The following is a 24,001-nucleotide window of genomic DNA, read 5'->3' as shown; positions in this document are numbered from 1 at the left end:
TGAAAAAGTTGAGTTGATGAAAGTGCCAACACTCTTTGGAACTGTCTTAGCACTTCCTGAAAACTTGAACCAAGAACTTTTATTATGTGAGATGAAAAGTTGAGGAAGAAAAACATATTACATTTAATAGAGTGCTCATTGATGGCATTCATGGCTATCATCCCTGAATCTAGACCAAAAGTTCCAGATTTTGCTCAAGACAAACCTCTTTGAACTTAGATTTGCAAGAAAGCAATCCAGATCCTCCCTCCCTCCATGTGATATTACTCTCTTATCCATTATCCTTCTAAAATAGACATTTGGAGACAATTTACTGCCTTGCCATTTCCTTCCTATTGGGGTTCTCGGCTTTGACATTCAAAAGGCGGCTGGAGGCGCGGTAGATACCTCGGCGGGGAACGTCCTTTAAAGCCGCCGCCAGCCAGCGCCGCTGTAACCCCGCGCACAGTCCGATCGCCGGCTCCTGCCCCTTTCAATCTGCGCCGACTCAGCGGCCGGATCCCGGGGACTCCCCGCGCTGGGAATCTCCCGCCAGCTGCGCGCTGAGTCCCGGCGACGGCAGGAGCACGTGGAGCGGCTGGGTAGCCAGAGCGGCAGCTCCAGCCCAGCCCGGCGGCGAGATGGAAGGTGAGCCTCCAGCCTGCTTCTTTTCTAAGGGGTCTTTGAAATGCTCAACCGGTGCACGCAGCAGAGAGAGTTCCTTCTGAATCTCGGTTTTGCTTCTATTTATTTCTTTTGTCAAAAGTAAATTTGAAAAAAGTAAATTTCAGAGGGCAAAGCGTGTCGGTTTTCATACATCTCTCATTTGCTACCTGCCCCCCAACCCCCAACCTAACTTTGGACAGTGATAATTTCTCCGCAGTTTTACCTCTTAGGGTTTGTCAGGGGTCAACTCTGATTCTGCAGAGGAGGAGTACTTATGGGGTGTCCCTGAAATGGCAGCAAACCTAAGGTGGAATAACTAATCCTTTTGCATGATTTTTTCGTCCATGGCTTCAATGTCCATTGGAATTGGGCTAACCTGAGTGACTTCTTTAGGATGAAAAGTGACTTTTTTTTACCCTCTAAGGGTAAATGCTGTCATATGGGAAGGTAAATTTTTAAGTAATGGCATTTGTGCTTCCCTTGGTACTCAATCTTCTAATGATAACTTATTTACTCAAAGCAAAAAATCAAGCTCACATGAAAAGTTTCATTTGAATTAGTTTTTAAAGTCATTAACCTATCCTCACTTCCCCTCAAATTTTCAGTGTTATTGGGATATATATACTTCCTTGGGATAACTAAAGTTTCACAGTATTATTTTAAACTTTTCAACAGTCTTCTCAACAAGTGTTTCTAAAACCTTGAAAATGGCAGGTGCATCTCAAGTTGGAGAAAATCAGAAAATAGAAAATCAGAATTTGTGAGAAATGTATTCATTCTATTAGTAAATGAGATACTGACACCTAATTAAAATGTTAACTTGATAAATAATTATCAATAGCCTGGATATTTTCTTCATAATGATTGAAGGCTCTCTTATTACCAGTATACCTTGATCTTTGGCCGCTTTAGGTCTAGGGTCTATGAAGTTATTAAAACTTGATTGAATATGTCAGGACACAAAATAAATTTTGTTTCATGTATAATTGAGCACAGTACTGTGATTGTAAATCTTTAATTTACACATGGGTATGTTTATAATTTTAAACTGACTTGGCACTTATACGTGTTTTTTTCCCTCTAAGTAGAGCGCCAAATGATGCACAGTACATATTTAGTATTCTGTAAAAAAAAATTTAATGATCATTATTGAAAAATATTTTAAGGGTTTTCTCTTATGAAAAACTTTTTGCTTTAAATCAAGGTTTAAAAGTAAATCTAAAAATTTACACTTTGAATATTTTTAAAATGGTTTATGATGTGTAATTTTTATCATGTAAAGATTTCATTGGCCAACAACAGAAAAAAATTAGGTTGTTGTACACTAGAAAAAATAATTTAAAAAACACTCAGGCTTTAATTATTTCATATGAATTCCTGAGTTTATTTTTGTGAAGTGATAGATCAATACTCCAACACTGTTTTTTCCTAGTCTTAATCATTATCATTTCATTCTCAAGAATAACATATGAATGAGTGTAAGACAGTGGAAACTGGGATGTTTCTCTATAAATGTTAATACTCCTGAATTCATTTATTTAATGTGAAATAAAGAAATTATTAACTAAATAGCATAATTCAGGATATTAAAGCCCTAACAGTGACTTTTTGATAAGCTGAATAAAAAGGGAATGAAAACTTGTGTAGAATTTTATTTGGAATGTACAGGCTATAAATGGAAAGAGAATACAGAATTGAATCACTAGGTGAGTTTAGATGAGTAGATTATATTCATAATCCGTGGAGATGGATGTTATATGGTATGCTTGATGCAAATATTTCACACTTAAATAAAAAACTAAGATTAACAGAAAGGTTAGTGATGTGAATTTGGCTATTCTAACATCACATCCTTGAAGATCAGAGTATTTGGTGTAATAAAATATCTGGTTTATTATAGCCACTCAAGATTGGCTAATCTGGCCCATGTGTTTGATATTTAAATAAAGTACTTTTATACTATTTTGATATTTTGGTCCCAGTTTAGAATTTGACCTATAGTGTATACCTGTCATGTCTTGGCACTGTAAGCATACTTGATGAAGTACTTTTATTTTCTGCCTAATTTGGGGGCCAGATTAATATGCTATGGTTTATTGTGAAATGTGAAACTATATAGTCGATATTTCTTCAAAATATAAAATCTTTTTAAAAAGTTATTCATTTTTCATTCATCACCAGACATTTATTGAGAATTTCTGTGTGTGAAGATGTCAGATGAAATAAGCTTTTGAAATAGAAAGTTTGTCATATAAAGATGAAGAGTTAATGCATGTAATAAATTGAGAACTAGAATTGTTTTCTTTTCTCCCAATTTGTGATCCTGAATATTTTCTACACAGAGATTCTTTATGTTACTGAATTTTGTTATTTGTGCTGTAATAATATCCCTTCTGTCTGATGGTTGAGAAATGGGTAGTTCACAAATTTTACAGGTATTGGCATATTTCTTATTTAATATAAAACCTTTGGGATTTCTCTGGTGGTCTGATGGTTAAGAATCCCACTTCCAATGCAGGTGATGCAGGTTCGATCCCAGGTCTGGGAATGAAGATCCCACATGCCATGAGAAAAGCTCATGTGCCACAACTGAGACCCAGTACAGCTAAATAAATAAATATTTTAAAAAACCTTTTTTATTTCAACATTATTGGGAAGAAATCTTTCTAAGAGTATTTGTTACACAGACCCCTTATAAGTGAGGTCCACAAGAGAAAACTTTATCTTAGGGACCCAGATTCAGTATTCAGACTATCAGGTAATATATTGTTCTGTAGTATATTCTCATGGGGTTTTTGAACTGTGCAAAGCTGAATGCCCCTACACTAAATATTCCTAGGTTATTGTGTAGTTTTTGTCTCCTTCTTGATGTCAGCTTCCCACCACATGGCTTTTGTGGTAGCCATTTTTTTTCATTTCTAGCTTCCTTTCTCTGTTCTGGATGGATGGTATTTACATAGATACAGCCTCCAGATGGTGGTTTACTAGCCCTCCGTTATGAACATGTGAAGGTTGAACTGATAAAATTCAAAGGAACAAAAGCCACAGAAAGGTCACGGGGTCCTGGTAGAACATAATTTTAGAAAATTTCTGGTTGTGTTTCCTGCAATCTAATATGCTGTTTCATACTTCCATGTCTTTGCTAAAATTTTCATCCCATTCTTTACCTTGTTATGCCTACTCATCTTTTCATGCATTATCACCATGAAGGACCTCCTTCTCATGACTTTTCCTGGTGCTTTCTGGTGGTCATTCTATTCAGTCCCTCACCTCCATCCACCTGGGCTAAGGGCCTTTCCTTACTATGCATACTTCTCCCAATTATATTGAAATTATTTACCGATTTAAGTGTTTATTCCCCCACTGGTCTTTAAGCTTCTGAAGGCAGAAACTATGTCTTATTTTTGTATACTCAGTGCAAAGAGCAGTTCCTGGTTCATAAAAGATCCTCAGAGTTTGTTGCATTAAAGTTTCAAAATGGTGCCCAAAAAGGACTTCCCTGGTGATGGTCCAGTGGTTAAGACTTTGCCTTTCAGTACAGGGGTGCAGGTTCGATCCCTGGTCAGGGAGCTAACATCCCATATGCCTCACAGTCAAAAAACCAAAACATGAATCAGAAGCATTATTGTAACAAATCTAATAAAGAATTTAAGAAAATGGTCCACATAAAAAAACTTTGAAAAAATGGTGCTAAAAGTCATTTTCAATATCTTTATTATGATGCCTTTTATTATTCTTTGTGAATAAGGGATTGGTGCTAGCAATTCCTTGTTAGAACTCAGAAAAATTTTTAAATATTTAAAATGGTATAACAGAAAGGAAAACTTAGAAAACAAAAATGTTATTGATTTTTTGACTAGCATATTACTTAATGCTAAACCTTACCTTTTTAACTTTACATGAGCAGATTTCAGGATGACATATTAGTCCATTAAAACATGGATCAAATATGAGGGGAAATTTACTTTCTCAGTCAGTAAGATGCATGAATGGTATCATAAAATTATCATACATTTTCCTGGTGATACCTTTTTAATACGTTGTTAAAAGTTTGTCATCAGTGTATGTATTTACACTTATGACTAAAAGATTATCGGTAGGTCTTTTATCAGATAACCAGTATGAATTGGCTCCTAACTCAAGCTGTGGTTCTAGACCATGTGTGAAAAAGGAGTGATTAACACAGAAGCTGCCTGTAGTAAATACCCAATAAATGCTTTTTGAATGTGTTAAACATACATTAGTTATTGCAGAAAAAGATTCTAAACATCACAAGAACATGGAGTAGGCTGCTATTAAGCCTTTTGAAAATACAACTCTCCCATTAACTGGCACATTCATAATAATTAGAAATCATAAGGATGACTCTAAGGCCTTTGAATTACTTTTTTAAAAAAGACGAAATGAAACAATGATTATATTTCTATTATAGGGGTATTATTTGAAAAGTGGTATATATATATATAAAACTATTAATTATTATTGCTGTAAAATCTGTCAAAATAATCCCTAATGATCCTGAATGAGATAATTTTTTCAGCCTTAATTGAAATCTACTTTTGCATCCAGAATTAAAGTTCTTAGAGTACAAAGTGATGTAGAGTAAATCAATATAATTTGGAGTCAATACCATATTATATTGGACATGTAGCCCATCTAGAAGACAGAAAAAACTAAATGTTTAATAATAGATATGAAACAGAATAAAAGCATTTATTAAGCAGTGCTTTTTATGCATCAAAAATTCAAAAGCGGCTTACCTCCTGACTTATTATATCAATGGAATTGGCAACATATCACAAATTGTATTTATTAGCAACTGTTCTTAGAGATAACATTTTTGGCACATCAGGTTATTTGTGGGTTTATAAAGAAAACTTTTTAAAATAAGAGAAATGGAAAACATTTCAATAGCATCACTGATTAAGCAGTGCAAAACTGTATTTTTTACTCTTAACTCTTAATTATTTAAAGATTATTTAACTAGATTTCTTGCATATTTTGGTCACTAGTACACCTGTTGCCCCGTCTAAACTGTCAGATTCCAAAGTGTAGGGATCTTTTTATCACCAGTGATAACGAGTACCCAGCCTAGTCCCTAGCACATAGTAGGACTGCAGTCATTTATTGAATAAAACAACTAATAAATTGCCTGTGTTTGGTCATTTGACTATTTGTTCAACTTTTATGGTAAAGATAGTAAAGAAAATAGTGACATGAAAGCTAGTTAATTTTGCTGGTTAATTTGTCAGAGGTGCTATTAAAAGTTTGATAGAAGAGCTTTGAATGTTGGCTGAATTCAACAGGATGAATACTGTTATTTTTTTCTGATCCAATACTGGCTTAACTTTGGGCAAAATAACATAGTGAAATCTAATCCTTGGCTTTGCTACATTTTTTTGCACTGTTTCAGAAAGCCACAATAAACTATTTCTTCACAACAAATGTTTTGCTTTTTAAAGTTGAGAATACCATATTTTACTTCATTTGATTTCTCTATCACACCACAATCAATTTTTTGCAAAGTATTATCTGTTTTAGAGACTGTTAACATAGCAGAATACTTAGAACATCAGAGCAATTTTATATGAGCAAATATGCACAGGAAAAAAATTCCAGTGTACAACCACGATCTTATGTCACATTTATAAATTTTTAATATTTTCAAAGAGCTGGTTAAAAAGTTTTATTTTGAGGTCCAAATATAAATTTTATAGGGATAATCTTCAATACATTAATATTTGGTAAATGATACACATGAAAGTCAAATCGAGCCTCTGATATACATTTGTGCTACTGTCTACACTATGCACAAGTGTATAACAAATGATCTTCAATTGCAGAGATAAAGGCAGATGATGGCAAAAATGATTAGTTGTTAAATATTACAAAAACCGTTTTTTCAGAGTGGAGCTATTATATTTTACATCAGCTATGATATAACTCCACATTCATAAAAAGTTGATTATTGAGCATGCTCATTTTTTATCCACAGAATATTTTTTCCTATGCATATGTGCTCATGTAGAGTTATTTAGGTGAGGACATCACTATAGGGACCACTGCTGGATCTACTTAGCTATTGACCCTTTGCCTCTACCACAGATCAGCAACTGGCAGTCTTTTAGGAAGCTGTTTCCTATTCTAGGTTGGAATCTCTTGCTTTTCTGAAACTTAGTAATATTTTATGTCCTCTAATGACTGCTAGAACCTAACTGTATTTTATGCATAAAGTATTCTTGCATGGTTTTAATGCAATCTAAATTGTTTAAGAATAAAACTGCTGTCTACTGGATTGGCCAAAAAGTTTGTCTGGGTTCCTTTTGACCAACCCAATAAATCAAAGGAAGATGATTTTTTCTTTAGTTTGGAGCCAAGACTTTTGCCATTATTGATGCAAGTTATATCTTGCGTATTTTGTCTCTTGCATTCATGATGATTCTATAAACACATCTGACTACCTTCTTACTATAATTTACTAGTATATTTACATATTAAAACATTTTTTTAATTTATTTCACATTTATGTTACAGTTAGGTTTTTATTTTTAGAAAACTTCAATGTGTGGATAGGTTATATTTAATTTATGATGGTGTGTGTGTATGTTAGTCATTCAGTTGCGTCCGACTCTTTGTTACCCTATGGACTGTAGCCTGCCAGGCTGCTGTGTCCATGGAATTCTCTAGGCAAGAATACTGGAGTGGGTTGTCGTTCCCTTCTTCAGGGGATCTTCTCAACTCAGGGGTCAACCTGGGGTAAAGAGGTATTATAAAATACTTTTTCTAAAAGAGGGGGGCACTTAGTCTTGATAAGGTTGAGAACTCCTCTAAGTTTATAATACTGCAAGAGACCAGCAAATCTGAATAAGATGGTGTGTACAAAAATCACCTTGCATTCTACTAGAAGTAAAGTTAGGATCCAGCACATGTTCAGTTTAATTCATAATTCATTTACAAAGATCCTTTAGACACCTGTTAATCTAAGTATGGTGTGTGGACCAGTACCACTAGCAACATCTGGGACATGTTACAGATGCAGAATCTCAGGCCAGACATGCTGAATCAAAATCTGCATTTTAATGAGATTTCTAGGGCATTCTTGTGCACACTAAAATGTGATAAACATGGCCCACAGTTTGAAAAGTATTAGTGAAACATCACTTTCATAGCATATACTGGGTTAGTGGTAGATCATCTTTATATCTTTCAGTTCAGTTCAGTTCAGTCGCTCAGTCGTGTCCGACTCTGCAACCCCATGAACCGCAGCACCCCAGGCCTCCCTGTCCATCGCCAACTCCCGGAGTTTACCCGAACTCATGTCCATTGAGTCGGTGATACCATCTCATCCTGAGCGACTGAACCATCTCATCCTCTGTCATCCACTTTTCCTCCTGCCCTCAATCTTTCCCAACATCAGGGCCTTTTCAAATGAGTCAGCTCTTCACATCAGGTGGCCAAAGTATTGGAGTTTCAGCTTCAACATCAGTCCTTCGAATGAATACCCAGGACTGATCTGCTTTAGGATGGACTGGTTGGATCTCCTTGCAGTCCAAGGGACTCTCAGGAATCTTCTCCAATAGCACAGTTCAAAAGCATCAATTCCTTCAGCTTTCTTTATAGTCCAACTCTCATATCCATACATGACCACTGGAAAAACCATAGCCTTTACTAGACAGACCTTTGTTGACAAAGTAATGTCTCTGCTTTTTAATATGCTGTCTAGGTTGGTCATAATTTTTGTTCCAAGGAGTAAGTGTCTTAATTTCATGACTGCAGACACCATCTTCAGTGACTTTGGAGCCCCCCTAAATAAAGTCAGCCACTGTTTCCCCATCTATTTCCCATGAAGTGATGGGACCAGATGCCATGTTCTTAGTTTTCTGAATGTTGAGCTTTAAGCCAACTTTTTCACTCTCCTCTTTCACTTTCATCAAGAGACTCTTTAGTTTTTCTTCACTTTCTGCCATAAGGGTGGTGTCATCTGCGTATCTGAGGTCATTGATATTTCTCCTGGCAATCTTGATTCCAGCTTGTGCTTCCTCCAGCCCAGTGTTTCTCATGATGTACTCTGCATATAAGTTAAATAAGCAGGGTAACAATATATAGCCCTGACGTACTCCTTTTCCTATTTGGAACCAGTCTGTTGTTCCATGTCCAGTTCTAACTGTTGCTTCCTGACCTGCATATAGGTTTCTCAAGAGGCAGGTCAGGCGGTCTGGTATTCCCATTGTTTTAGAATATATTTTTATTGTTTATATGCTGGTTTTAAAAGAGAGCTGAGCAATGAAAGTTTTTATAACATTTGATTTTGACTTACCTTGTAATATAACATTTATATTAATAGCAAGGTAATTCAAAAGTCAGAAATCTTGATTCATTCATTCTTCATTCAAAAACTGTTCACTGACTGTTATGTGTCTTGTATGCAAAATATTGGCAATACAATGGTGAAGAAGACAACAGTGCTTTTGCCCGCTTGGAATTTACAGTCCTGGGTGTTCTTTGGAAGGACTGATGCTAAAGCTGAAACGCGAATACTTTGGCCACCTCACGCGTTGACTCATTGGAAAAGACTCTGATGCTGGGAGGGATTGGGGGCAGGAGGAGAAAGGGACGACAGAGGATGAGATGTCTGGATGGCATCACCGACTCGATGGACGTGAGTTTGAGTGAACTCCAGGAGTTGGTGATGGACAGGGAGGCCTGGCGTGCTGCGATTTATGGGGCCACAAAGAGTCAGACACGACTGAGCGACTGAACTGATCTGAGGAAGGTAGGCTCCCAAACAATAAATCCCCATTGAAAAGATTTGAGTTATTTGAAGGGTTATAAAAGAACAGTGCTAAAAGGAAGAATAATGGTCAGGGCAGGGTTGGTGCACCTCTCCTCTGAATAAAAAGTCTGGCTAGAGATAGAAATTTGGTCATCCTCAGCACATAGATGATCTTTAGCGCCATGAGAATGATTGGGGCCACCTATTGTGAGAAGAGGGCTCGGGATCAAGCCCTGAGAAGCATTCTACTTAGGTGGTCATGTAGAGGGGGAGGGGCTCACATAAGAGAAACAGCATGGCGAGACAAGTAAAAAAACCAACAGAGTGTGGTGTAACGGAATTCAGGGGAGAGAGTGAACAGCTATGTTTACTGTTGCTGGAAAGTCAAGTAAAGTGAGGACAAATAGTGTGGGCTGGTTTTGGGCAACGTAAAACTTGCTAGTGACCTTAACAAAAGTGGTTTTTGTAGAGTGGGGATGGAAACCAGACCGAAATGATTAAAGCAGGAACGGGAATAGAAGTAGAATCACTGGGTACAGGTCATATTCTCCAGAAGTTTAGCTAGCAGAGAAATAAGTGGAGCTATTGCTGGAGAGAAGCATAGATGTGGATCAAGAGATTTTGTTTGTTTGTTTTTGTTTTCCAAAGATGAATGACACAAATTATCTGTAGCCTAAGCTTAGTGCAAAAAGAAAAAAAATCAAAGATCAAAATTGAAACAAATCTTGAAATCTCAATCCTCAGGAAAATTTGATTGGAGAATTAGCTATCACTGAAAATATCTCCATATTTAGGTGGTACATAACATGTAAATAAATTTCCTCACCATAAGAATTTTTACATGGTGCCCATTCAGAGGATGCTTGGCATGGATATAGTCCATAAAGACTATAGAAAACTTACGAAAATCCCCCCAAATTCAAATTTTTTTTAAAAGAGAGAAGATACTGCTATAATTGCGTTTTTAAGGTTTGGGCTTTTTTTTTTTTTTTGGCTGAACTGTGTGGCTTGCAAGATCTTAGTTCTCTGACCAGGGATTGAACCCAGAACCTCAACAGTGACAGTGCCAAGCCCTAACCACTGGACCTCCAGGAACTCCTTTGGTGTTTTAGATATTAATGGCACCCCACTCCAGTATTCTTGCCTAGAAAATCCCATGGACGGAGGAGCCTGGTAGGCTGCAGTCCATGGGGCCGCTAAGAATCGGGCACGACTGAGCGACTTCACTTTCACTTTTCACTTTCATGCATTGGAGAAGGAAATGGCAACCCACTCCAGTATTCTTGCCTGGAAAATCCCTTGGACGGAGGCGCCTGGTGGGCTGCCATCTATGGGGTCGTGCAGAGTCAGACACGACTGAAGCGACTTAGCAGCAGCAGCAGCAGCAGTGTTCAATAGATTTATTTTTAATTAAGGAATAGTTTATACAATGAGGTATATGTTTCTTACATATACAGGTTGATTAATTTTTATCTATATGCATTCCTTCAGAGTCAAGATAGGAAACATTTTATACCAGAAACGTAGCATTTAAATCAATTATACTTCAGTAAAATAAAATTTAGAAAAAGATACGGGACATTTGCATCACTCCAGAAGATTCCCTTTGTGCCCATTTACAAAACCTCCCTTTACACCAGGTAAAAAGGTGGCACTAGTGGTAAAGAACCCTCCCGCCAATGCGGGAGACATAAGTGAGATGGGTTTAATCTCTGGGTCAGAAAGATCCCCGGAAGGAGGGCATGGCAACCCAGTTCAGTATTCTTGCCTGGAGAATCCCCATGGATAGAGGAGCCTCATGGGCTACAGTCCGTAGGATTGCAAAAAATCAGACATGACTGAAGTGATGGAGCATGCACACCAAGTAAAGCACTATTCAGACTTCTGTAACCATAGGTCAGTTTTCTTGTTCTTGAATTCTGCATAAATCATACAGTAGGTACTTTTTAGGCATCTGGTTTCTTTTACTCAACATACCTTTGAGATTCATCCACATTGTTATATTTATTAATAGTTCATTCTTTTTTATTACTGAGTAGTATGAATATACAACTTGTTTATTCATTGTACTGTTGATGGACATTTGATTTGTTTCCATTGTTTATCTATATGATGAATATTCTTGTACATGTCTTTTGATGGACATATACATTAATTTCTCTTGGATATATATCCAGGACTAGTGTTTCTAGGTCATAGTGTGGGTGTGTTCTTAGGTCTGATGCATACTGCCAAACAGTTTCTGAAGTGGTTGGACTTTCACCCTCTCACTGGTGATCCCCAGTTGTTCCACATCTTGTCAACACTTACTGTTGTCAGTCTTTTAAATTTTAGCTATTCTGGTGGGTGTGTAGTGGTATTTCATTGTGGTTTTAATTTGTATTTTCCTGATGAATAATGATGTTGAGTACCTTTTTGTATGTTTATTGGCTATTTACATATTCTTCTTCTTGAAGTGCCATAAGTCTTCTGTACATTTTTAAAAAATTGGATTGTTTATATGTTTCTTATTGATTTTATAGGCATTTAAAATTTAGAAGCATGAACTTCATCAGATGTGTATTGCAAATATTTTCTCTGGATCTGTAACTTGCTTATTTATTTTCTTAATCTATTTGATAAACAGAATTCTTAATTTTAATGAAGACAAAGTTATCTTTTTTTTTTTCCTTTTGGGATTAAGTCTTTGCCTATCCAAGGCCATGAAAATACTCTCCTATAATTTCTTCTAGAAATTTGGTTGTTTTAGCTTCACATTTAAGTCTGTCACCCATCTTCAATTGATATTTTGTGTTTAACTTCAGTTATTTTATAACCAACTAGGCATTTTACAGGTACAAAATGAAAATCTTACTTGTAATATGTTGGATTCAGTCATTTTAGCACAGACAATTTTTAAAAGTATCAGTGGCATGAAATGCTCATTCTTCCTTTTCTCTCTGCATGTTTGTTGGCACGTGATACCCATGGTAAAATATAAGTATATTTTTCTACAACTTTATAGTAACTGACCTTTCAGGGAAAAAAACACTAGATATTGAATTTGCTGTTTAAGATCTGTGCCCTGCAGTCTATAATTTCTTCACATTTAATCCAGGGAAAATGGAATATTTTGTTTAAAAAAAAGAGGGTAACGTGGGCTGTATTGATCTGATGTTCTTGGAGAAGTATTCTTGATGTCTCTTAACCTTTACTTTGGTCCAAAGAGGAAGGAAAGGAAGGATTTCATGGTTGGAGAGACTATTCTCATTTTAAGGCATGCCCCCTCCTTTTTAATATCTTCCTTTCCTCTCACTTGAGGTATTTGAAATTAATTGGGTCTAAAATGTCTTCTAGTTCTGACCTTCTTCCAAGATTTATAATCTATGTAGGAAAACACCTTAAAACATTATTTAAATTCTTTGAGACAAAGGTTGAAACTCAAGAGAGGAATCCTGCTTCTCTTCATAATGTGCCACTGACATTGTACCTTTGAACAATTACATGACTTTATATTTTTTGTCATTCTTTTGTCTTAAATTTTTTTGTAAAATGAGAAGAATAATAAATGCCATTGTACCTGTTTATTTTCCAGAGATGCTATGAGATAATATGAAGTCTCATTTGCACTCATGGGCTAAGTGCTTGATGCCACATTTTTGGAGGACCATAGGCAAACAAAACCAGGTTCAGAAGAAAGCTCTCACCATGGTTAGGGAACTGAGTGGTAGCATTTGTGTAATAATTTATTCTGGATGTTCCCAGAAGGCTGAACTAGGACCTGAAATGGACAGTTCAGGAAATTTTGAGTTCCACTGTATTTAAGGAGGAACTTTTTAAACCATTAGAATTTTTCTGAAAAGGAAAAGTATAACTTCTGTATTCTTGGAAGTGTCTAAGCAGAGACTTCATAATCCAAATAGTTGGATATTGGAGAAAATTCAAATATCAAGTGGCAGGGAAAGAAGAGATAAGGTAGGTAAGATATCTACTTCAATTCCAACGTTTCTAATTTCATTGATTATAAGGATCGTTTTGTAGTCAGTGACTCAGTTTCCAAAGCTTTTTGTTAAAAAGTAAAAATGGACATTTTAAATTTAAGAAAGAGGTATGGGGATAGAGAAATCAGTTTATTGTTATGAAGGTAAAGGGAAATGCTGACGTTCAAAGACAACTCTCTGGCTGCTGTCAGGCACCAGTGCTGAGGACAGCTGCAAAGTCAGTGCAGGGCTCTTCTGAGATTGACATTTTGCTCTCCTTTAGCTTCTACGCTATGCTGGAAAGACAGACCAGCAAGTGGAAATCTCATCTCTGAAATGAAGAACAGAATTATATTAGCTGGTATTCTTTTTTTTTAACTTCTGTTTTGTAATGGAGCATAGCCAATTAACAGTGTTGTGATAGTTTCAAGTGAACATTGGAGGGACTCAGCCGTACATATACTTGTATCCATTCTCCCGCAAAGTCCCACCCCACCAGGTTGCCATGTAACATTGAGCAGAGTTCCATGTTTATTAGCGGATATCCTTTACTGAATGATAATTACTTAAAGTAACAAAATGAAAACGAGTTTGTAATCATTCGAATTAAAAATATGGTTGCATGTTTTGTTGCTAATGTAAATATTTGATTTTGTTCATAGATAGTATATTATTCACGTGTGATTTTTTATGAAATGTCAATTAACCAGATCCTTAACATTTTCAGCTTTAAATTTTATTTGTAATCTATCCCTTTTCATTTTGTAGCACATAAAATGCTAGAATCTCAGAGAAAAATCTTGGTATATTTAACAAAAATTCTAACTCATGAAATTTTTTAAACAGCATCTTTGTCAAAGAGAGAATCTGAAGGAGTAAAAACAAATTTGAAATTGTCATCTCTCAGCAAGCATATGATGAGACTTGTTTTCACTTCTGGTAGCAACCCACGCCAGTGTTCTTGCCTGGAGGATCCCAGGGATGGCGGAGCCTGGTGGGCTGCTATCTGTGGGGTCGCACAGAGTCGGACACGACTGAAGCGACTTAGCAGCAGCAGCAGCAGCAGAAAACAATTTGAGATTGCTAATAAAGCTTTGAATATGTAGAGTGCTTGGAAAACTACAAAAGAAATAACCTTTAACTTTAACAGTCCAATATATTTGTGAACTGTATCAGTTACAGAAGCTATGTATTTTTTATAAGATTTATTGTTTATGTTGTCTTTGTCTGGTTTTGGTATCAGGGTGATGGTGGCCTTGTACAATGAGTTTGGAAGTGTTCCTTTCTCTGCAATTTTTTAAAAGAGTTTTAGAAGGATAGGCATTAGCTCTTCTCTAAATGTTTGATAGAATTCTGCTATGAAGCCATCTGGTCCTGGGCTTTTGCTTTTGGGGAGATTTTTTATCACAGCTTCAATTTCAGTGCTTGCAATTGGGTTGTTCATAATTTCTATTTATTCTTCACCCAGTCTTGGAAGATTGAACTTTTCTAAGACTCTGTCCATAAGATTTATTGTTTAAGAGGTAAAATGTCATTGGAAAACATAGTACAACACCAGTGTCAATGGAAAACAGTAATTATTTAATTTAAAAATATATCAGGAGATTATTTAGTTATGGCAAGAGCAGGAGGGAAATTGATATACATAAGAGTGTTAAGTAAGGATTGTAATTTTGGCTTTTAAACGAGGTAAGAAAAATGATTTTATCTAATGATACAAAAATTCTAATGTACATGCTGAGTTTATTTTGTATACACATATATAAGTATTTTAATTTTGGTTGCACTGGGTCTCCATTGCTTTTGCTCAGCTATCTCTGCTATGGTGAGTGGGGGACTACTCTTGGTTGTGGTGCGTGGGCTTCTCATTGTGGTGGCTTCTCTTGTTGCGGAGCACAAGCTCAGTAGTTGTGGCTCATGGGCCCTAGAGTGTGGGTTCAGTAGTTGTGCCACATGGACTTAGTTGCTCCACACGACGTGGAATCTTCCCAGACCAGGGATTTAACCCATGTCCTCTGAATTGACAGGCAGATTGTTTTTCCAGTGTGCCACCCGGGAAGCCCCATATAGGTACATTTAGAAATATTTTATCTGGATGTTTGGCATCATGTGGGTTTTCTTTTTTAACCCTTCAAAGAGTCACGTTTATTTTTTAATCCGTGAAATTTATAAAGTTCTTTATATGAAGATGCTGTCTATATCCTTTACCTTTTTGATGACTGCATTAATAGAAAGTGCTTTCCCCTGAAATTCCAGTTGCAGGAGTTTAGAAAACACTGATAGAAGATGATCATTGTTAAGCTGTTTCCTAGTATAATTTCCTTAGAATTTTCACTGATTTAACTTTTATACGTGGTTTCTTTCCTGACCCAAAGTTTTAATGTTTGCTTTAAATAACTTTGCAGTTAGCAGTATCCCAAGCGGCAACAAGACATTCTAAAATCTAGAGCTGTGCTCTTCAGTAGAACTTTCTATGGGAATGGAAATATTCTTTATCTATGTTCTCCAATATGAAAGACCCTTAGCTACATGTTCTGTTGAATACTGGAAATGTGGTTGGGTAACTGAGAAACTAAATTTTTAACTTTAATTAAATTTAAACTCAAATTGGCACATGTGGCTAGTGGCTATTGTATTGGACAGTGCAGTATTAGTGTTAGTATTAATAATAGATTTGACCAGGTCTTGACAAACTTTTTCTAAAAGGTCACCAGATAGTGAATGTTTTTTGGCTTTGCAAGTCATATAGTCTCTTGCAAGTACTCAACTCTGCTCTTGGAATACAGAAGCAGCTGTAGACAACATGGATTTAGCTGTGCTCCATTAAAACTTTATTTATGAACACTGATGTTAGAATTCCACACAATTTTCAAGTTGCATGAAATGAATCTTTCTGATTTTTTTCAACCATTAAAAAATGTAAACTCATTCTTAGTTCACAAGTCATACAAGAACAGGTGAAAGCTGTAGTTTGTAGAACCTTGACTTAGAGTATTTATAAGTAGCAAAGATAGAGATGTAAAAGTTCATGTATTAATTCAACAAATACTTATTGAGTGGCTGTCACAATGGGTACTATTTTGAGAGCTGAAAATATAGCAAAAAGCAATAAAAATTACAGCCAACATCCATGTTTTCATTAAGTTTACATTCTGGTGGGGTGGGGAGGAGACATTTTAAAAGTGAACAAATAGGGACTTCCCTGGTGGTCCAGTGGCTAAGACTCTGTGCTCCCAATGCAAGGGGCCTGGGTTCCATCCCTGGTCAGGGAACGAGATCCCACCTGCCACAACTGTGAGTTCACATGTCATAACTAAAGAGCCTGCATGCTGCAATGAAGATCAAAGGTTCTGCATGTCACAGCTAAGAGCTGGCGCAGCCAAATCAATAAATACTTTTTAAAAAATGAATAAATATACGTCAGGTGGTGAAAATGAAGAAATTGTATGAAGAAAATTTTATAAAGTAAGAGAAAAAAGTGACAATGAAGGATGATATCTTATTATAGAGTAGTTAGGTAAAGCTGGTTTTATAAGGTTACTTTTGAGCACACACCTGAATGAAGAAAGGAGGTAGGGCAGGTGGCTATCTGAGGGAAGAGCATTTTGGTCAGAGGGACGAGTAAAAGCAAAAGTCCTGAGGCAGGAACATGCTTTACCCAGTTCAAGTAATAGGAGAGGTAGAAAACTGACAGGAATGCTATCTCAACAGAATTAATCCACTTTGGAATTTTCCATCATTTGCACCATATGTATTAATATCAGTAAAGGGAATTAATATTTTTGTCAAAAGAAGCATAGGGACCTTTCCTTCTTAGCTTCCTTTTTTTTTTTTTTTGGAAAATAGTTTAAAACTATGTTGACTGCCAACACATTAAAAATACCCAAATGGACCCCACCATGGAAATTTTTGAGTCTTTTTTGAACTGAAGTATGAAGGAATGACAAAATTATCCATTAAAAACTGTAAAACTTTTGCTGCACTTATAAATATTTAATAGGTTTCTGGTCTTCAGGTGGGAATTCCTTTATCATCTATTCACTACTAGACTTCACATTTTTATAAAGATGTTTACATTCAAGAGGGGAAAATACACTTCAGTCTCCTTTGTTCCTGTATTTTAAGTATTTTTTAGCACCTAAGAAGAGCATCCATATAGCCTGATTATAGATGGTTTTCTTTTCTTTTTGGCTGTGCCACAGCAGATGGGATCTTAGTTCCCTGATCAGGGATTGAACCTGTGTCCCCTGCAGTGGAAACGTGAGTCTTAACCACTGGACTTCCAGGGAAGTCATAGATGGTTTAAATGTCTCCTTCAAACTTTGAATACTCGGATAGTCAGATCTCCTTTTTTTCTTGGAAACTATACTCAGTTCCTTCTGGTGTTATACGCCGCCCAAAGGCTGCTTGAAAAAACATTGAGAGCTATTTAAATGTCATTGTCAGAGAGTTTAAGAGGCTCAGGGGACTAGGACCTTTTTTCTTTAGGTCACCAAATCAAAAGCCATCTTGCTCTGTAATAACTAAAATGTGTTTTCACATGAAGATTGTTCGTGTGAAACTTTTGAGCTACTTTTCTTTCTTTTTGTTTTTTGTTCAGAATCCCTTTAGTGTGCAGTTAAAAGTTTCACAGTTAGCTGAAAAAAAAAAAAAAAAAAGCTTTTAAAAAACTCCCACTATCAAACTTACAGAAAAGTTGCAATACAGTACAAAAAAACTTTTTTTTTTCCGGAAATTTTGAGAGTAAGTTGCTGACATAAAGCCCTATCCACCCTTGACTACTTTAGTGTGTGTTCTACCTTCTCCTACATAACCAGGAAACAACTATCAAAACCAGGAAATTAACACTGGGACATTACTACAATTTAATCCTCAGACCCCACTCAGATTTCTCCAGTAGCTTCTTTAATGCCCTTTACCTCAGGAGAATTCAGCTCAGAATCACGTATGCATTTAGTTGTCACGTCTCTTCCCTGTCCTTCAGTCTGGAATAGTTCTTCAGTTGGTCATGACTGTGACACTTTTGAGAATTACAAGCCAGTTATTTTGTAAATTATCCCTCAATTAGAGTTAGTTTTCTCATGGTTAGATTTAGATTGTGCATGTCTGGCAGGTATATTACAGAAGTGAAGCTGTGTTCTTTTCATTATCAGTGGACACATAATTTTCATTTGTCCCATTACTGATAATGATCACTTTACTCAGTACAGTGGTGTCTACAAGGTTCTTCACTATGTAGTTTCTCTTTTTATCTTTGTAATAATATTTTGAGAAGAAGCATTTTGCAACTATGTAAATTTTCCATTTGTTACTGGACTTTACATTTATCAACTACTTATTAATGTCAATATGGACTCATGAATTTATGCTTTTTAATAGGTTGTAATCCAATACTATCATTATAACTTTTATGCTCCCTTGTCTCAGATTTGGCCAGTGGGAACCCCTTCAAAATAATTTCCATATCCTTTTAATATATGCTCTTGTTTCTGTGAGCACTTCCTTGCTTTCTGGCACAACAAAATGTTCCAGACTCATCTGTACTTTCCCTCCCCCAGTGCTGGAGTCAGCCATTTCTCCAAGGAATATGGTTTCTATAAGTTGAGAATGATACTTAGAAGTTAATATCCGTATCCTGAAAGCTGTTGTGATGTCACTGCTCCCAGGGGCTCTCAGTGGACAGAGCTAGAGACCAGGTGTGTTATACCATACATATACACACATTTCCATCTATATTTTGTATCAGTTTATGTATAGTCAAAGCCATGTGTTCCTGCCAGTACTTCCATTTCCAATATAGGACCACAGGTTTCCATATTTATAACTCCCTTCTCTGACAGAGAAAAACCTGGGTCTCATTATCCTTATTATGTTTTTCTTACTTAATCAATCCTCCTTTGTATAAACAGTCATCCACTGCCACTGCCATTTCCTCTTCAGTGAAGATTCTTACCTTGCCTCATTTGGTTTCTGACATCCTGTACTGCAGGCACTCACCTACGTGGATACCCTTTTCTATTGGGGTCTGATGGGCTTCCCAGATAGCTCAACTGGTAAAAATATCTACCTGCAGTGCAGGAAACCTGGTTCAAATCCTGGGTCGGGAAGATCCCCTGATGAAGGGATAGGCTAACCGTTCCAGTATTCTTGGGCTTCTCTGGTGGCTCAGACGGTAAAGAATCCACCTACAATGCAGGAGACCTGGGTTGGAAAGATCCACTAGAGGAGGGCATGGCAATCCACTCCAGTATTCTTGCCTGGAGAATTCCCATGGACAGAAGAGCCTGGTGGGCTACAGTCCATGGGGTCGCAAAGAGTCAATTGAGCAACTAAGCACAGCACAGATCCCAGTGCAAAGCTGCCCTTAATATGTGGATGCCCTCTTCAACCCAATCAAGTTCTGACACTTTGCCTTGGATACTCCCAAACATAGAAACTCTCCTCACTCCATTTGGGCTCTTTGGTGCCCCCACTGTCCCTATGTGGGTGCCTTGCTAACCCTGTCTACTCCCTGAAATGAGAGCACCCCCAGGCATAAATGGCCTCTTCTCTATGCTCAGGCTCTGACTCCTCATGCTAGGCCATCTCTTACTTGGATACGTTCTTCATCACTCCAGCCCAGGTGATTCTCCTGCCCTTCTCATCCTGCTTAGGCTCTGACTTGCCAATCTGTCTGCCCTTCATGTAGAATCCCTCCTCATCTCATGCTAAATGTGCATCCCACACAGGCACACTTTTCATATTGGTTGGTCTCCAACAGCCTACCCTGGCCTGTCCCTATTCCTTGTATGGACGTTTCTTTCACCCATCTTGGGTTTTAACACTGCATATTAGGCTGCCCCTTTGCTTATTTTACAAAAGGCTTCCCTGGTGGCTCAGATGGTAAAGAATCTGTCTTCAGTGCAAGAAACCTGGGTTCAATCCCTGGCTAGAAAGATCCCCTGGAGTAGGAAATGGCAACCCAGTCCAGTATTCTTGCTTGAAGAATCCCATAGACACAGGAGCCTAGTGAGCTATAGTCCATGGGGTCGTAAAGAGTCGGCCATGACTGACTGACTGACTAATGCTTGTTTATTTTAAAAATATTTGTATTTTTCCTGCACTTAAGCTTTGTTGCTAACATCTAATGGGTGGTGTGTTAAACTTTTAATATTAGGATAGAATGTAAATGCAGTGACTGTATTTTTCAAAACAAAAATTAAAATATGTCTGAAATACAGATTATTTGAAATTAGTGGTATCTAGAGCAGTTATGGGTATATGATCACCATTGAAATAAAGAACAAATGGAGAGTTTCAATTTCTAGTAGTAGAGGAGGTTGGTCCCATTGAACCAACCTTCCAGCAGATAATAATTATAATTCTGGACAAAATATGAAAAATCTTTTACCTGCAGGCATTGGAAAATAACCAAAACCAACCTGTTTTTAAGGCTGTTTTGCTCAAAGGCAGGTCCCAGTTTTAGCATCTGGGTGACCAAAACTTGAATAGATAATCCACAGTTTTACTGGCTTAAAAAACCATAGCAATCACAAGCAATCATAGGAAGCAAAGGGGGAAATCCTAGAGTGGAGAGGGTAGAGAGGGCCTTCTGTGTATAAATGCTCTAGCTGGACCAAATCTTTAGCTACTCCTTGAACTATACTTGTATGAGTCACACCCTGAGCAGTCCATCTGAGGTGAAAGTAACTGAACAGAGATTTACGCTTCTGCAAGAGTACCAGTTTGTGCCAGTTTTCCTAAGGCTGTGAAAGTGCTGTAGTCTTGGAAAACCTTCAATCCCAGGTATACTGGGACAATTGATTACCCTAGATGCTTCCCACCACAAATGAAACAGAATATGAGTTTAACTACATGCTTTAAAAAGTAAAATAAACAAAGAAAATCTCCTATATCCTTCAAAGGAACATAACAAACTCCAGAAATTGTGTAACGTATCTTTATAATTTTCAGGGTACAATCCAGAATTATTAGGTTATTTGAATAAGCAGGAAAATGTGACCCATACTCAAGAGAAAAGGAAATCATAGGTGACTAACCCCAAAATGATATAGATATTAGAATTGGAGGACAAGCCTCTTAAACAAGTATAATAATTATACTCAGATGCAAAGGAAAATGTGCTTGTAATGAATTAACAAATAGGAAATCTAGCAGAGAGACTGTGTAGTGCACTCAGTCACGCAATCATGTCCGACTTTTTGTGACCCCACGGACTGTAGCCCACCAGGCTTCTCTGTCCATGGGATTCTCCAGGCAAGAATAATGGAGTGGGTTGCCATTTCCTACCCCAGAGAGAGACTATAAAAAAGATGAAAATAGAATTCTAGAACTAAAAATTACAGTATCTGAAATAGAAAACTCACTGAATAGGCTTGATAGTACATTAAGATGACAGAAGAAAGGATAATGAACTTGAAGATTGATTAATGAAAGTATTCAATCTGAGCAACAGAGAAAAGAACTTTAAGGGGAAAAGAACAGGACCTCAGGAAAATGTAGGAATATGAAAAATCTAATGTAGATGACGTCCTTGAAGAAAAAGGGCAAAAGAATGGAGGAGAAAAAGAATTTGAAGAAATAATAGCTGAAAAATTACCAGGTTTAGTGAAAAACACAATTTTACAGGTAAGGAGTTTGGTGGACCCATGTGAGATAAATGCAGATAAAATCACACCTAGGCATATAGTAGTTAAACTGCTAAAAACTAAGGAGAAAATCTTGAAAGCATTCAGAGAAAAAGAATATATAAAGGAAAACAGTGATAGAAAATATTCTTCTCATCAGAAACAATAGAGGATAAGGAGATAGTGGAATGCCATCTTTAAAGTGACAGAAGAAAACTGTCAGCCCATAATTCTATGTCAAGTAAAAATATCCTTTAAATTTTAAGGCAAAATAAAGATATTTCCAAATAAATGGAAAGTTGAGAAAAGCTGTCATTCATACAGTTGCACTAGTAGATATGCTGAAGAAAGATCTGTAGACTGAAACAAGACAATACCAGATAGGAACTCGGGTCTTTATGAAAAAATAAAAATACCAGAATAAATGCAGAATAGTAATTTTTTCCTCTTAATCACTTTAAAATATAATTTTTGCATGGATTCTTTTTATTCTCCTTGAGACACTTTTTAGGAAGGATGTAGAGAATAGTCCTGCTCTGGAGAGGAAATCGGCAACTAAATCTTCCAAAGTGGTATCCTTATTAAATTTAGAATGCTCAAATCTGAAAAAAATTTACTCTAAAAAGCTAATATTTATAATCCTTTTCGTTTCAGATATAAAACCAAATGTGGAACTGAAAAGCACTCAAGAGCAGTCTGTGCCCACAGGTAACAACATCATATCTTTCCTCTCTAAAAATATACCTTTACTGAATAGTTCAAATGAAGGGGAATATTCTGATTGCAATATACATGCTATGGAAATGGGTTGTGGAAAAAATGAAGTCGTGTCTTCCTGATACAAAAATAATGCATCCGTTTAGATCATATAAGTTATCTGACATCACAGAGCCAAACCACCCCACCCAATGTTTTTTTATTTTTTCACTGTTGTTTCTTTTTTTTTTTTCTTAAAAAAAAATTTTCAGCTGACTCATTTGAATTAAGACAGCTTTTGTTGAACAATATCATAGCTTATAAAACTTGTGCTTTTCACTCAGGAACAGTGGTCAGTAAACTTTATTTGTAAAGGGCCAGAGAGTAAATATTTTAGACTTTGTGGGCCGTATATGGTCTCTGTTGTATATTCTTCTTTATATTTTTTACAATCTTTAAAACTGTAAAACCATTCCTACTTCCTGGGTCTATATATTAATAAAAATAGGCCATGGCTAAATTTGGCCCTAGGCCATGGTTTGCTGACCCTTGCTCCAGAATAAACTATATACACTTAAAATAATCTATTTCCTAAAAATAAATTCTGTGTTTCTCTATTGATATACTCACTTTGTTTGAATCAAAGCTTTTGCTATATTACAAAATTTACCACACAGGTGTCTTTATTTTACTCTGAGTTGTAACCTTATGTTTTAATTGAACATGTACCTCATATCAGTTGTTCATATACAGGGCTCTGTGAATCTATCATTTCAGGCTTGAGAAAAGAAAACTATTGTTTAGAGCAGTGTCTTAGTGTCTAAGAGTATATGATATGCAGAAATGAGAAACTTCACCTGAATCCATGACGACTGCATTTTCAGGACCTCTTCGTCATGTATCTTGTGTGATACGTTTCCATTTTACTCCTATATTCCAGTAAAATGTCCTGTTCTCCGTGTTCAGTCATGCTTGCGGCAGAAAGGAAGCCACTGCAGTTTCCGTCACCTCTCCTGTTTCAGCTCCTTAGTGCTGCAGGGTTCAGTGTTTTTGACTATTTGTTGCATGTAATAGGTTCTCAGCAAATATTTTATTGACTCTTGGAAAGGAGTTTGATGGCAAGTGGGTCTTTTCTGTTCATATCTTTTGTTATCATTTTTTTTTATTAAGCTACCATGCTTATATGTGAAAAAATTCTAGCTATGTCATGCCTTCTTCCTTACTTCTAGTATTTTCGATATTTATTGTAAAAAATTGTGTCTTTGTTAAACTTAATTATTAGCAAGTTTGTTGTTTATTTA

General features: G+C 36.5%; 1 protein-coding gene across 4 annotated transcripts in view; it reads left to right on the top strand.

Moving 5' to 3' along the window:
• The first annotated feature begins 87 nt into the window (after positions 1-87).
• IKZF3 (IKAROS family zinc finger 3) overlaps positions 88-24,001 on the top strand; it is a 90,860-nt gene continuing 66,946 nt past the window's right edge. The window contains exons 1-2 of one of the 4 annotated variants that reach the window (XM_061391648.1): positions 88-627; positions 22,659-22,712. In XM_061391648.1, coding sequence (XP_061247632.1) covers positions 621-627; positions 22,659-22,712 — 61 coding nt within the window. In that variant the 5' untranslated portion in view covers positions 88-620. The remainder of the gene's footprint in view (positions 628-22,658; positions 22,713-24,001) is intronic. The other 3 variants (XM_061391647.1, XM_061391649.1, XM_061391651.1) reach the window with 3 other exon arrangements.

Source organism: Bos javanicus, chromosome 19 (assembly GCF_032452875.1).
Source record: "Bos javanicus breed banteng chromosome 19, ARS-OSU_banteng_1.0, whole genome shotgun sequence".
NCBI classification, from domain to species: Eukaryota; Metazoa; Chordata; class Mammalia; order Artiodactyla; family Bovidae; genus Bos; species Bos javanicus.
The sequence above is the reverse complement of the archived record's forward strand: the minus strand, read 5'-3'. Positions and strand labels throughout refer to the sequence as shown.